This window comes from Chrysemys picta, chromosome 7 (assembly GCF_011386835.1).
Source record: "Chrysemys picta bellii isolate R12L10 chromosome 7, ASM1138683v2, whole genome shotgun sequence".
NCBI lineage: Eukaryota > Metazoa > Chordata > Testudines > Emydidae > Chrysemys > Chrysemys picta.
Window position 1 is genome coordinate 2,148,530 of NC_088797.1, and position 16,582 is coordinate 2,165,111.

General features: G+C 40.2%; 1 protein-coding gene across 40 annotated transcripts in view; it reads right to left on the minus strand.

Moving 5' to 3' along the window:
* Positions 1-16,582, minus strand: part of CFAP20DC (CFAP20 domain containing) — a 170,734-nt gene that overhangs the window by 153,743 nt on the left and 409 nt on the right. For 20 of the 40 annotated variants that reach the window (XR_010588979.1, XM_065550614.1, XM_005295931.5 and 17 more), the window contains 4 exons: positions 7,091-7,182; positions 5,117-5,206; positions 3,563-3,656; positions 1,096-1,168 (listed from right to left, as the gene is read on the minus strand). Coding sequence is in view for 39 of the 40 variants with exons in the window: in XM_065550614.1 (XP_065406686.1) it covers positions 1,096-1,168; positions 3,563-3,656; positions 5,117-5,206; positions 7,091-7,111 (278 nt within the window). In the remaining variant the exon portion in view is untranslated. Of the gene's footprint in view, positions 1-1,095; positions 1,169-3,562; positions 3,657-5,116; positions 5,207-7,090; positions 7,183-11,701; positions 11,727-16,165; positions 16,430-16,582 lie in introns of those variants that run through there. The other 20 variants (XM_065550609.1, XM_065550621.1, XM_065550607.1 and 17 more) reach the window with 7 other exon arrangements.

Consider the following 16,582-nt stretch of genomic DNA (forward strand, 5'->3'; position numbering starts at 1 on the left):
CCCATTTGGTAAATATGTTTTTCCTGTGTTGCAGACAAAGGTTTGTTTGTGCACCAGCATCTTTGATAACATAAGCACAGCTCTGGCAATAGCATTAGTCTGATATTACAGCTCATGTCCTGCTACAAATCAAGTCTACATTACAAAGATTCATTTTTGTCTAGGTCCTGGTCCTACACAACATTTGGTTTATTGTAGTTCTTGGCAACAGGCTGGCGGACAAAAATAAAGACATTTAGGATTTTCAGGACATTATCCACTAAATACAACATGTCATATTTAGCCTTGGATGTAAGCAGGCATAACATCTATTTAAATCAGGCATGTGATCTCTCAATCAATGGATTAGCAGGAGTGCTACACTATGAGTTGAGAGAAGCAGCATTAAGAGAAACTCATTTTTCCCCTTCACCATTTGCTAGGCAAATAATCAGTTTACTGACAAGAAAATGAACAATCACTCGGTTTTTGGCTTGAGGCAGAATCTTTTTACTTCAGTGAATCTGTAAATTTCACCATCTAGCTTCACTACCAACAATTCAACAGGCAACCCTGGAAGGTTTTAAGTGTCATCCAAAAGAACCAATATGTTATATTAGTAATGTACTGATCTTACTAAATGGAGAGCTAAACAAAGTCAATGACCTTCACTCTTTTCTCCTTTAGGTACAAAAATAATTAAACTGATTGGGTTCTCCCAAATGTTCTTAAATTAAGCAGTATTTAGTTTTTTCCCTGCCAAAGGAGACCTAAATATTTAATACACACCAGTTTTGATTCTCTTCTGCAGTTTAAGAGGAATTTCAAGCACCCATCTTTTCTACCTAGCTGTATCTACTTTAGTCTGCATATTGTCACAATAATTATTTTAAGTTTTGTTAAATAGGATTTACTTTCTATTCTCAGAGAAAGGTCAGAAAATAGAGGTGTCTGACAAATAATGTTCAAATTAGCTTAATTACTTCATGTTGATATCATAAATCACCGCTCTTAGACACGAAATCTGCCACACACAATTAATGGCTGTTGGTATTGGTTCACCTGATCAAGTGTCTACTATACATAAAATATGCTATGAAGTTCTGCATCTCTTACAGCAATTCAGTAGAGAAGTCTTGTCCCAATGGCACATAAATCTGAAGTACCAGAAACCGCTGGATCAGTCCAACTAGAAACAGAGACAAAGAAATATATAGCTATGGATACACACACAAAGCAAACTCTACCATTTAGCATTTCAATGATGTATAGCTATACTGCTGCAATACCATTTCCCAAGGGTCACACAACATTCGAAAACAGAAAAGAACCGAAGAAAACCGAATCAAACTGTAATAAAAATGTTCCTTTTAAAATGTCCCATTTGTGGTTTTGGTGGAATTTTTATGAAAATAAAAGCAATGTAATTTTTTTATTATTTACTGTTGTTCGTTGTGTTCAGAGAGCATGTAAACAGCATATCCCACAAAGACACATAAAAGTTCACATCAAGATTATTATAAAAGCATGTGGCAATTACTCACTACTTAATCAAAAACAATAAATCATAAATGCAATCCTAATTATGACAACTGAGACCCTACTTACACGATGGGGGACTCTATCCTGGAACCAATGACTCTGAAAAGATCTGGAAATTGGGGCGGATAGTCAGCTGAACATGAGCTCCCAGTGTGATGCTGCAGCCAAAAGAGCTAAAGAGATCCTGGGATGTGTAAATTGGGGAATCCTGAGCAGGCGTAGAGCAGTTATTTTACCTCTGTATTTGGCATTGGTTCGACTGCTGCTGGAATACTGCATCCAGTTCTGGTGTCCACAGGTCAAGAAGAATATTGATAAATTGGAGAGGGTTCAGAGAAGAGCCACGAAAATTATTAAAGGATTAGAAGACATGCTTTATAGGGATAGACTCAAGGAGCTTAATTTATTTAGCTTAAAAGAGAAGGTTAAGGGGAGACTTGATTACAGTCTATAAGTATCTACATTGGGAACAAATATTTAATAATGGGTTCTTCAATCGAGCAGAGAAACGTATAACAAGATCCAATGGCTGGACGTTGAAGCTAGATAAATTCAGATTGCAAATAAGGCAAAAAAAAAAAAATAGTGGTGAGAGTAATTAACCATTGGAACGATTTCCCAAGGGTTGCCATGGATTCTCCATCACTGATGATTCTTAAATCAATATTGGATGTTTTTCTAAAAGCTCTGCTCAAGGAATTATTCTAGGGCAATTCTGTGGCCTGTGCTATTCAGGAGGTCAGACTAGATGATCACAGTGTTCCCTTCTGGCCTTAGAATCTGTGAGGCTTTGATGAGGCAGATCTAGTTCTGAAGTTTAAAATAGTAGAAATACAGCTTAATTGGGAAACAAACAAGAAAAACTTTTAAAGATACTTTCCTATTCAGGAAAAGCCACACACTTGTAGGGTATACAGGTATCCATGAGTTGAAATTTGTAGTTTCCTCTTATTGGTTCCATTAGTGAAGGAGAGAATTGGCCTTTTATTGAATTGGCAGGCATTTTAAGATCCTAAAGCAATATTATTCCAAGAGCAACATGGATCTCAAGATGTCAAGATCATACGTGCAAAAGCTCACTGCCTCTGAACAGTTGCCTGGGCTACTCCCTCATCCACAACAACATGGCTCCTGTAGGAGTTCTGTTCCCATTGACCACCCACCCTGAGTCTACAAAAAAAAAAAAAAAAAAAAAAAAAAAAATCATCCCACACCTTTGGAAGGGGGAGCAAACATGAAGCTTAAGTTAACAGTTCTTCTAGCACTCGCTGTTTAGTTTAGCAGATTTCAAAACAGGTAGAGTATATATGATTTAGGGCCATATTCTCAGGTAGTATAAATCAGAGTGTCTTTCCATTGAGTTTAATGGAGCAATGCTGATTTAAACAAGCTGACGAGCTCTCTCTTGAAATGTTAAGATATATATTTGACTGTAATAATGCTTGTTAAGTTCCCTGAGCCAGTGGGGGGGGGGGGGGGGGGGGAAATCACATGAAAAATATTCAAGTGAGAAATTCTGCAAAACTGAAGTTTTAGTCTGTTGAATAACTTCTCACCCCTTGTTTTTTCTACTCTAACTTAAAAAAAATAGCGGACCTAAACAACTGTTTGTAAAAAGTAATCAGAAATGATCAGACTATATAGCACATTTTATCAAACAATTAAGCCTCACATCTCTATAAAGTGGGTAAATATCACCATTTTATAGAATAAAATGAAAGAGGGATTAAAAGCCCCATTCAAAACCTGCTGACAGACAGACTTTTCTTGACAACAACGTCTACCGGAGCAGAACCTAAGTTGTGTTTTTTGCCCAAGGTCAAACCTATCAGCTAAGGATCTGCCCCAACATGTTTAGTTGCATATCTCATTTCTAAACATCTACTTATTGGTAACAGCTGTTTTGCTGAAAAATGACCTTTCAGTCCGCTGACAGAGGAGCTGCCCAAAGGAAGAGACAATATCGCAAATAGCTACATCTTGCAGTAATACTGGATTAGTACGGAACAACATCTTATATTTGTAATGCCTCAATACTTACGAGTTTGTCTAGTTTCCTTTGGTAGCTGAATCTTGTTCGTTTGACTGCTTCCTTCAAGGACAAAAACAAAGCCTTTTACTTCTTTATCAAATTCCTACAAAAAGGAACAGTGAAAAAAATAAACCTTTTATCAGTCTCTTAATCAAGACTTAACCAAATTTGCAGATGACACAAAGCTGGGGGTGAGGGGGGGGGGAAAAGAGTTGCAAACACTTTGGAGGATAGAGCTAAAATTCAAAGAATCTTGATAAATTGGAGAACTGGGCTATAGACAACAAAATGAAATTCAACGAAGACAAATGTAAGATGCTACACTTAGGGGAAAAAAAACCAAATGCACAAATAAAGAATGGGGGATAGCGGTCTTGACAGAGAAGGGTCTGAGAGTTGTTGTAGATCACAACCTCAACATAAGCCAAAAATGCAATGGTGTTGCAAAAAAAAAAAAAAAGGGGGGGGGGGGGCAAATGCAATTTTAGGTTGCATTAACAGAGGCATAGCATGAAAATCATGGGAGTTGATAATATCGCTCTACTTAGCATTGGTTAGGCCTCAGCTGGAGTACGGTGTCCAATTTTTGTCACCGATGTATAGAAAGGATTTAACAAAACAGGAAAGGATCTAGAGATGAGCGACAAATATTATCAAAGGGATGGAATGTGAGCAAAGGCTGAGGGAACTGGGTATGTTTAGTTGGGAAAAGAGGAGACTGGGGGAGGGGGGGGGGGGGAAGGGGACATGCTAGCAGTTTTCAAATACTTGAAAGGCTGCCATAAAATAAAAATGGAGAAAAGTTGTTCTCTCTTGCCACAGAGTGCAGACAAGAGGCAATGGGGTCAAACTACAGCACCGCAGATTTAGACTAAATCTCAGGAAAAAAACTTTCTAACTGTCAGAACAGTAGGACAATGGAACAGACTGCCTAGGGAGGTCATGGAAGCTCCTTCACTGAAGGCTTTCAAAGAGAGGCTGGATAGCCATCTGGATGCTTTAGTCACAACAAACCTTGAATCTTGGCAGAGATTAGACTGAATGAGCCTTGTTGAACATTCTAACTATGGTTCTATGATTCTAAAACTGCAAAAAACCCAAACTTATAGCCAAAGTGTAAGACTACTTTGATTGTTCTTAAGACTGTCAAGAGGAGTGTAGCAACAAGAATTTTATAACAATGCAAAGATGGTAGTAATAATATTCTCAGTAAATTTCTGGCTTTTTGTAATATATTTTATAAATAAAATATGTTGACAGATATGTGATTCATGATCCACTGGCCCAGACTTGACCCAATGGTTATCAGAATAGCAAAACTATTTTAAGCTTTGTTCCACTAGAAATATTTAAGCTATAAAACTACAGCTGTGACCAATCCAGTTTGCAAGCAGGCATAAAGTGCTAATTTAAGTGGTCATTTATTCTGTCATGGTGACAGAACTGCAAGTGACAACTTTTCCATAGTCAGGTCAAAGCCCTCATTACCTTCTAATTTTAAGCTTCATGTACTTTTTTCCACGGTTTATACTTCAGGTCTTATAAGTCCCCCATAAAACTTACTTTCCAAATTGCTGATGGACTGCCAAAGATCTTCCATTTTGCTCCTGGATTCTTGCCTTGAGCACTGAATATTTCAACAAATGGGCCACCCTGTGATAAAATTGTTTAAGGATACGTCACTCTAGCCAGGTGCTGAGCACAGCAGCAGCATTGAGCACAGTTTGCTAAATCTGAGTATGTCCGAGCAAACCCTCATGAAACAATGGTTAACCCAGGTTAATATAAATATTACTGACCACAGTCAACCGCAATTAACAAATGGCACTCTTGACTTTATAGTCTGATTTTACTGCAGCATCAGAGTCCATGCTTACTTACAACACTACTTTCTTTGATAAAGGAAATAGGATATGTTTTGACTATTGTCCTTTCTTTACTTGCCAGCCAAAAAAACAAACAAATAAACAAAAAACAAAAAAGCACCAAACTCTTACGCATGGCATGTAAAAATATTAAAAACATGCAAGAGGTGAATGGATATTTTCTTCATATGTTTTATTTCTGCAACTCACCCTAAAAGGATTTTCTGAATCATGCTCAGCTAAATGATTAAACAGAAGAATGTCTATTAGTTTCTAGTAAAGAGATGTGGCCAATGCAGTGGATTTTTGATTTTTCAATATTTCATCCATCATGAATCATAACAGAACTTTGCTGATGGTTTTTGAGACGCCACCTTTGCACTTTAACTGAGTTTAGTAACTAAGGGCTCATTTCAGAGATTCCAAGGCCACAGAGACCATTGTGATCATCTACTCTGACCTCCTGCATAATAGGGGATAGACCTGCCCCCTCAAAATTCCTAGAGCATATATTTTAGAAAAACATCCAATCTTGATTTAAAAACTGTCAGTGATGGAGAATCTACCATGACCCTTGGGAAGTTGTTCCAATGGTTAATGACCTTCATTGTTAAAAATGTACATCTTATTTCCAGTGTGAATGTGTTTAGCTTTAGCTTCCAGCGAATGGATAGTTTTACACCTTTCTCTGCTAGACTGAAGAGCCCATTATCAATTATTTGCTCTCCATATAGATACTTACAGACTGCAATCAAGTCACCCCTTAACTTTTTCTTTGTTAAACCAAATAGATTTAAGAAGCTCAATCTATCACTATACGGCAGGTTTTCTAATCCTTTCATCATTCTTGTGACTTCTCTGAACCCTCTCCAATTTATCAACATCCTTGAATTGTGGCCACCAGGACTGGACACAGTATTCCAGCAGCTATCACACCAGTGCCAAATACAGAGGCAAAACCACCCCCTACTCAGGATTCCCATGTTGATGCATCCCAGGATTGCATTAACTCTTTTGGCCACAGTATTACATTGGGAGCTCATGTTCATGTGATTATGCACCATGATCCTCACCCCCAATTGTTTTCAGTCACTGCTTCCCATGATAGAGTTCCCCATTCTGTATGCATGGCCTACACTCTTTGTTCCTAGATGTATGCATTTACATTTAGTTATAATATAATTCATATTTTTTGCTTGCACCTAGTTCACCAAGCGATCCAGATTGTTTTGGATCAGTGACCTGGTCTCTTCATTATTTAACATTCCCCCAATATTTGTGTCCTCTGCAAAAATGATCAGCTTTTAATTGACTAGCCCCACTGACTACAGTTACTAAAATCAGAGAAGGTGCAAAATGGCATTACATGAAAACACCAGAATTCATGATGGAGGAAACAGGGAACAAACAAAACTCACTGTATTGGTAACCTGAAGTCAATAGAACTAGCCACATATGGAAGGACTGAAGGATCAAGATCTCAGACATTGAAAAAACTAACTTGGGTGTGTTTTGTATCCGATATTATTTGCAAATTAATTATTATTCCTATATTTGAAAAGAAGGTATAGCAAATATAGATTGATTAAACACCTAAGAAGGTTTCAACATGCATTTCAGCTTTGGAAGACATAAATAAAAGGAAGTAAAAAAATAGCAATTTCTGCTTTACCTGATACTCATTTCTGAACATTCTTGCAGATATTTCACAGTTCGAAAATAACGTCAGCACCCCAGTGAGTAATTCAAGACTTACGGATGTTGCTGTAAATACAGAGATTTTATTGTTAGATATTATTACACCAAAAAAAAGTTTCCCTATAATAAAGTAGAAATCCACGTTTTAAAAGTCAATTAGCACATTTCTAAAATACTGTTCATTACAGCAAACTTGTAACTCTTCAGCATGAAAAAGTTACCACAAAGGAATTAAGATTAGAAAACTGATTTATACTGTTGGTGTCTCTTGAGCAATGTTTCTTTACATAACCACCATTCAGCCTGACCTTCCAGATATACCAGTTAAAATGGCCACTCTATCCCCAGCCTTAATTTTTAAGAAAGGAGGATCCACTTATCTTTTTAAAATGTTCAGAGAGATTTGATGAGTAAATATATATCTTCAACATGTATTGTTTATTTCTTACTGCTACCAAGTGTTCACTGGAAAAGGTTAAAAATCTATTAAACAAGAGCCTTGCCTTTAATACAGAAAAACAGAAATTTATGGACTACCTATAATGGAAACCTCATTTTCAACCAGAGATGTGAGACAGAGACTTATTCCACAAGTTACTTTTTAAAAAATTTCATCACTCTACATTCAGGATGGCTAGTGTAAGTATCAAACCAAATATATGGCAGAGGTGCCTATCTAGAGGCACGCTGAAGCCAATGAGAACTAAGGATGCATTGCACCTTGGGAGAATGAGGACTATGGTGAATTCAGGATTTGATTCCACAAACACCCAAGCACTTCCCAATAGGTGCCGAGTGCCCACTGCTCCCATTGACTTCAGTGGGAACTGAGAGTACCCTGCGCGTCTCAAAAGATGCTCAGCACCTGCAGAGTTAAGCTCTAAATGCTAATCTAGAACCCAATCCCAGGAGGTGGCAAGGGCCCTCACTGTGGGAGTTGAGAGTACTCACCAACTCACAGGGGGCACTGGTGCAGGATTGTGCCTACAGTGTATATCTTTTGGCAATGTCCACTTGTGTTTACATTCAGGGATGGAGAATTAAGGAAATATCACCATGTCCAAGATCATTTTAGATCCTGAAAATATTCTGCTAGTGAACCAAAATAACATGCCTACCAGCAAACTCAGAGATGCCATCCTTGTCTGAGATGTTTAAGCAGGATTATGAAAAGAGTTAGAGATCTTGGTTGGACCTCTCTCTCTCTCTCCCTCCCTCCCTCCCCTTCCCCCTCCACACAGAAACCAGGCTCTCTCTCTCTCTCTCTGCCCTCTCCCTCCAGTCTTTTCACTATCTATGGACAAGGAGTGGGGGACTTGGCTCCTTAATCCTCACTCCTCATTTCATCCGTGATCCCCCACTCCCGAACAGGGAGAATGGAAGTCTTGGCCCCAGGAATGCTGCCCTCTTCTGCCAAACATGGCCTTTAATTTCCTTGGCCAGTCCCAGGTCTGACCTCCTTCCAAAGATGATCCTCCTCCTCCTCCTCCTCCTCTTCCTTGTTTGTTGTGTTCCTTCTCCTCCTCCACCACTGCCTCTTCCTGCCCCTTCATGTTCTCCTCTCCTCCAGAATGTGCAATGAAGATCTGACAGGCAGCAAGCTACAGGCTGTGTGGACACTGATGGATTATGTTAACATATTCTAGGTACTTAGAGCATGCCAGCAGGGTCCACACAGGACACAATGCAACGTGCAGCCTGTGACTTGGGAGGTGAATCCAGCAGCACTCCAACCCATTTAAAATTGCTATAGCTTGCCTCCTATCAGACCCTCATTGCAGTCTGTGCATGTGCCATAGAGGTGGTAGAAAATAATGCCCCTCATGGCTGTGGCACTCTTTGCTGTGTTTGTCAGACACAAATGGTGGCGAGTGGCTCTGTATGTGTGCGCACACTTGCAAGATAGTAGAATAAACCTGGATTAGTAATTTGGTAATTGCATGTAAAAATCAGGATTACAGAAAATTAGGGAGGGTTAGTATCTCTCCAAATCACATGTACAATGTATCTTAAGAACTAGCTTAGCCAAAATACTGATCTTTCAGAACTGAAAAGCATTTAAAAGCTTTTAAATGTTATACAATGGTACATAACTCTGGGTGAACTAGTAAATGTATGCCCGGATCTTTCATACACTTATGCACGAGTTGTTCCATGGGTAAAGTTACTCACATTCATGTTTGCAGAATCAGGGCCTTAGAGAGCTAACTGATTAATATTTTAATTGTATTGATTCAATACTGTCTACTAGTATTTTGATGCATAGCTTGTATTATACTGTAAACCACACTATTTGTTACAACCAAGTTATCTGTCAGTAAAAGAAACTGAAACAGATAGTGTAACTGGTATAATTACTTAAGAAAGGCACATTAATAACTATATTAAGTAACAATTGACAACCATGAATTAGTCATTTTACAAGTTTGAAAGTAGTATACTATTTCTTTGTTCTGTAAATAAAGCAGTCTGGCAGTACATTAACAATTTCTGGAAAATGTTATTGCTGTAATTTTTATTTTCCTCTATTCAGATCTCATCTTTGCTATTAGTCAGGGCTTTTAAACCAGAAGAATGTTCAACATTCCACAAATAATTCCTTAGCCAAGAATACAGTACTTTGAAGCAAATCTTACAGTGACCGGTGTACTGATCCGCTGAACCAAAATTCACATGGAAAGCAGGTGGTGGGTGAAAGGGCAATAGCACAGGTTATGTCCTCTTACAGGAAGTATTTATAATGTACTTATTATTGTGACCCAGATGTGCAGGGGCCCTGTCAGTCTGGGGCTGAGGATTCCATCACCCCAGGGTTTGAGTTGCTGTTGCTGTGTTTTGTTTGTTTTTGTCAGAGCAAAGCCCTTTTACACAGGCTTGCAGCTTCAAAAGATCAGGACTAGATCTGCCAAGTGTCATTTGGTACTTCTGTCATGTCCTCCAGCATTTCAGGGGAAATGTCAGACATAGATATGCAAGGCAGAGAGCCCCTAATAAAAAAGATTGGTGTAGGGGGAAGTTGCAATGAGTTCTTGCCTCATTTCTTCCATAGAGTGCTGTTAATATTTTTGCTGTTCACCGCCCTTATTGATGAACATGGTCTTATGCACCTTGGAACGGAACTCTGGTCTATAATATAAGTAGAGTGACCAGATGTCCTGATTTTATAGGGACTATCCCGATTTTTGGGTCTTTTTCTTATATAGGCTCCTATTACCCCCCCACCCTCTGTCCCGATTTTTCACACTTGCTGTCTGGTCACCCTAAATATAAGGGACCCAAATTTCATCCTCTTTGCCATTCTACTTTTCAGAATGAACATGCCAAAGCTAGTTAGCAACGTGGCTGGCTATACTCTCTGCAAGCACAGTTGTAACCAGCAGACCACACTTTGCTCCCAGAGCTAGTATCAGAACCTAGGAATCATTATACTTAGTACTTCACTACTGTCTCACAAATAGAGGTGTAACGCACAGACAAATTGTCTTCTCCCCTTCTAGGGACTGATCCACATAGAGGATAACTGCCTACTTCTGCTACCAGTTAATTTTTTAGCAGCAGCTCAAGTGGAAGAGGTTCTGTGTCATAGATCTAAAGTCCTAGTTCAAACTCTGCTGATGAATCATGCAGAGAAAAATATAGTATATGATTATTATGAATTTATCTTAAAAAAAAAAACAAAAACGAAATAAATTCATGGAGAATAGGTCCATCAGTGGCTATTAGCCAGGATGGGCAGGGATGGTGTCCCTAGCCTCTGTTTGCCAGAAGCTGGGAATGGGCAACAGGGGATGGAACATCTGATGATTACCTGTTCTGTTCATTCCCTCTGGGGCACCTGGCATTGGCCACTGTTGGAAGACAGGATACTGGGTTAGATGGACCTTTGGTCTGACCTAGTATGGGCATTCTTATGTAATTAAAGACTGTATCATGATGCAGATACACAAGGGGCAGAATTAAGATTGCCCAGATAACCCTAATTCTGATGCCTGTCTTTGGAAATTTGATGTTACTCAACTTCTTTTAAGTCAGCACTTACTGGGGCACCGGAATACCCATTTTTAATGAACTAAAGAATCTTTCACCTGCAAGCCACCAGTTTAAATCCAGCCTAGCGCTCTGTAGGGCTTGAGAGTTGTTTCTATCTAATGGCTATTTGGTGACTACTCTACAAGGGGAATTTGGTGGGTCTCATTTCCAGCTCCTACATCATAAACTCACCACCGCACATTCCACTAATTGGCAGACTCAGCTGAGGCCGAGAACTGCAAAGGCCATGGAGATGAGGCTACCACGGTTGGACCTGGAGGAAGTTTCCCCCATATCCAGGTTAAGGCAAGGTGGAAGGGCAGTGTGGATTGGAAGCTTGCTGTGTAGAGAAACAGAAGATTTCATTACCTAGGGATGAAACTAATGCCTTTCACCAGTACTAAATCCACACTATTTTTTAAAAGCTGAAATTTAGTGATATGCAAATTAGTTCATTACATAATTCGCATAACGTCACATGGAGCTGCCAAAAAAAACAACAACAACAACAACAACTATGCTGGTCCTAATTAATAAAAGGAGTCTTTTCACTTACTTCAGTGGAAGCTGGAGCAAGCCCAAAGAGGGTAAGCAAACTTGTGTCTGGCGAAACTACATAAACTCACTCATCTCTCACAGCTTTATTATTGCTGTGAGCATATCAATGAAATGATAGTTTTTTCTAAAACATAAATATACAGCAAACACACTGCAATACATTTTTCTTATATATTACCTACTTGTAATCTTTTGAGTGCTTGCATTAACTTAATAGAAAAGACTACAATTATTTTATTTTCTGCATGAGGATTGGTAGTTATTGGAGATACTAAACATAAAAATGAATGACAATTTTTTATAGCATACCTACTATGATAATACTAAGTGGCACATCTGTGAGGCACTAAATGTCATTAGTCTCAAATATCCTGGGACCAACACAGATACAACTACACTGCAAATACTAGTGGAACATAAGACTTTCCCAGATTGGTTTCAATACTATAGTCCTATATTGGCATGAAATTCATGCGTTGCCAGGATTGAAACACAACACTTAATGGGATTGTCTGAGTTATCATAATATATGCTTTAAGCAGAACATTCTAGGAAAATTGAGATTTGCACCTTCTTTTGTCCCCACACCTCAAAAAAAAAAATCTTAATTTTTGGACCAACAAAAATGCTTAAAATCCAGATAGACTAGAGTTCTGTTTTTTGGAAAAACTATAGTATCGTAAAATTTAAAGTCCTCCAGTTTTTAAACATTTTTTCAAATAAATAGATATAACATCTTTATAGGATGCTGTAAAAAAGAAGAAGTATACTCTCATTTTTCAGCAAGGGATCAAAATTCTTATTTTATTGCCCTATAGCATGTACTTTTAGTATAGTGCATCTGCCCAACTCAGGATACAGAATCTGCAGCATCAAAGTTAATGATAGACTATCAGGAATGGAGTTTATCAAATTACATCACACTGTAAAACGTATTCATTTTCATACACGTAAACCCAATTAGGACTTATTTTACAGTGCTCCTCATCTGTACGCTGACTTTTTTTTTTTTTAAATCATTAGCTTCATAATGCTTTCCACGGTGTAAAACAAAATACAGCATACTCCCATTTATCCGAATAGCATGGGAGACACAGATTTTATTTGGATAATCGATAGTGCAGGAGCCATAGAGCAGTGGGTGGTCTCCCTCAGAAACAGGGGCTTGTTGTTGTCATCCTCCTCCTCGCAGCCCTGGCTGTGGGTCTCCGCTTTGCCCTGTTGGGACCACAGACTCTCCCACTTGCACCTTGTGACTGCAGGGATCAGGTCTCACCGGCCCAATGGCAGTGCAGGGAGCCCTCTGAAACTCTGCTGTCATGGCCTGACACACTCACTCCAACGTAATAGTATATACCCTACGGTCCCTCATTACCTTCATCCATCACCTCCATTTTAGACCCAAATATATATCCATCCAGCACCGATGCCATTTCCCCCTACTATTAACTCTTTACATCAGAACTTTTGCTACATAACCTTAGTTATATGAGCTATCACCATTTATGTGCAAGAAATGAATTCCGTATCTCATTGATAAGGCTGCGAATCTGTCATGGAGGTCACAGATTCCACCGTGACTTCTGCAACAGGGGTTTGGGTGTGTGGGAGGGAGTTCAGGACTTGGAGCAGTGGTTTGGGGGATGCAGGTGGCACTTACCTGGGGTGGGAGGCCCCCCTACAGCTCCTAGGTGGCAGGGGGGTCTCCGCGCCTTGTGCTGCTTGCGCCCACAGGCCCCACCCCCGCAGCTCCCACTGGCTGAAGTTCCTGGCCAATGGGAGCTGTAGCAGCCGGCGTTTGTGGTGGGAGCAGTGGAGGAGCCCCTGCCTCCGCCACCTAGGAGCTGCAGGGACACAGAGCCCGGTAGGTAGTCCCTGCCAGGCCCATTAACCCTGTCTCCCCCTGTACCAGTGGGGATCCCGGGTCACCTCCCCCAGCACCCACAGCGCCCCCAGAGAACCCCCACCCCAGTTTTAGTCACAGCAGGTATTTTTAGTAAAAGTCATGGACTGGTCACAGGCCCATGAATTTTTGTCTACAGCCCGTGACCTGTCCATGACTTTTACTAAAAATACCCATGACTAAAATGTAGCCTTACTTATTGGCTCTCCTCAACTATTTTTCTTGTGTAATTCCAAGTTTTTGTTCCACAAATGGGTCTTGACAAGCTAACTGGAAGAAGGATAGGTTTACAGACCTGCGGGTGGCTATCTTACAACAGAAAAACTTCAAAAACAGAGACTGCTGAGCTGGAATTGATATGCAAACTAGATACAATCAACTCAGGATTGAATTAGGACTGGGAATGGCTGAGCCATTACAAACATTGAATCTATCTCCCCTTGTAAGTATTCTCACACTTCTTATCAAACTGTCTGTACTGGGCTAGCTTGATTATCACTTCAAAAAATTTTTTTTCCTCTTACTTAATTGGCCTCTCAGAGTTGGTAAAACAACTCCCACCTGTTCATGCTCTCTGTATGTGTGTATATATATCTCCTCAATATATGTTCCACTCTATATGCATCCGAAGAAGTGGGCTGTAGTCCACGAAAGCTTATGCTCTAATAAATGTTAGTCTCTAAGGTGCCACAAGTACTCCTGTTCTTTTTACACGTAGAGTAAAAGATAAGCTTTATTTTGTTTTTCCACAGATAAACAGGATTTAAAAAAACTATACTGTTTAGTATTAGCTTATGCCACAATCCCGTAAACACATATGTACATGCTTAACTTGACTCATATGAGCAGTCCCCTTGACTTCCATAGGAGTATTCACAGGAGTAAAGTTATGTGCATGTGTTTGGAAGATTGGGGTTCTAGAATTTAGTAAACAGTATTTGTTGAAATTATGCTACAAAGTGAATTTGCAGCAAGTAATTTTGATAGGGAAAGGGGACGTAGGTATAAGATTGTTAATATATATAACTCAGCATCACAGTCCTAAAGCTAATGCTGATTTATGATAGGCTGGAACACAACAGAGAAAGCAGTTAATCATAAATGAAAGGTTTTAGAATCTTCTAGACAAATGAAGTCTACATACTGAATATTTAAAATGAAGTCCATCACATTGCTATATATTTTCTCAAAATACAAATTAACATAACAGATGTATATTACTATCCCTTTTTATCCATACCAAGACTATCAAAGTTTCAATATAAAAACAAAGTAAAAACAATTGTCTTTACAGAAAACTGCAGGATATAACAATGAAACACCTGTTTATTTTATAAGTTAAAGCTACGAACAATTGTTTGCAATACATGTAACGTATGAGCTCAAACACCAAGACCAGTAAATAAATGAGTCTTTTTCTACAAAGTATTCAAGCTTTTGGATGAGTGCTACTGTGCTTTTCAGCAAATGAAACATTTTAATGAACATAACATGTCATGTCATCCATACTATATAAATCTACAGTAAGGCCTTGGCTACACTTGAGAATTCGACCAGCGCTGCAAGAGAGCTCTCGCAGCGCTGCAAGTACTCCACCTCTCCGAGGGGAATAGCTTGCAGCGCTGCGAGCGAGCGTGCAGCGCTGCAGGCGCTGATTACACTGGCGCTTTACAGCGCTACACTCACTGCACTCGGGAGAGGGGGGGGCGTTTTCACACCCCTGAGCGCAGCAAGTTGCAGTGCTGTACAGCGCCAGTGTAGCCAAGGCCTTAGTTTCACCGATTACATTTATAGCATTGAAGATTCCTACTAAACCTGGATTCATCATTAATACTAGGATAAAGCACCAAAGACTAGACTGCAGAGAGCAATCCTGGCACAAGCAATAGGATACAGTAGGTTGAGTTGTCACTCCCATCATTGATATGATTTCTGGAATCATATAAATCCTGCATTCCATAAGCATGGAGCTAGAAACTGACAACATCCACACACCACTCCTTATCTGTTTTCAGCATTGTACAGTGCAATACTGAATTAGAGAGGAGCCCAAACCAAAATCAAGAGCTGAACACCAATCTGGGGGGACAGTTTTGGATCCTCATACAAATATTATGGCTCAAGTTTATCTCATGTACATACTGTATTTATGCATTTGCGTAACAGTTCTTTGGGGCGGGGTGTTATCCCATATTTTAATTTGTATGTTATAGTTATGCCTCCCTCCCCATAAAGGAATAGGCATTTTAGACCACTTCACCACACATTTCAACAGAATGATGTTTTGATACACAGCAATGACATTTTAAGGCACCACCATTACACTTAATTGCAACAGGCTACCGTCCTATAAAATACCCCTTTGCAATGGCAGAGCACATACATTTCCATGTCAGTTCTGAAGAACAGCTGAACTACCTGTCTCACCACAGCCTGGCCTGATCCCAGAGGGGGTTAATATCCCCACCACCACTGCTCATGTGGGGAAATATTGGGGGGCTGGGAGGGGCTCACCTGTGGGGACCATTGGGGGGAGGACAGCATTAAGCAAGATCTCACCTGCAAGGGGGGTTCACCTTGGGGAGTGCGTGAGCATCTCATCTGGGGCACTGTATCTGGAAAGGGAAGTGCCTCACCTGAGTCTCTAAACTAGAGAATGTATGAAAGGATGGGGGGTCTCACATGGAGGTGTGTGAGACAGAAGCTAGGAAGAATATCTCCCCTGAGAGAGTGTGTGAGGAGGTGGGGGCTCTCACCTGTGTGCATGGGCATGCACTGTACCTGCAGGGGTTCTCACCTGGGGGAGGGGGGGCGGCATCTCACCTACGGGGGCTCGCCTCTCACCTGGGGGAGTGTGTGTGTGGGGCATGTACCGCACCTGCGGGGGTTCTCACCTGGGAGGGGGGGCGGCGCCTCACCTACGGGGGCTCGCCTCTCACCTGGGGGAGTGTGTGTGTGGGGCATGTACCGCACCTG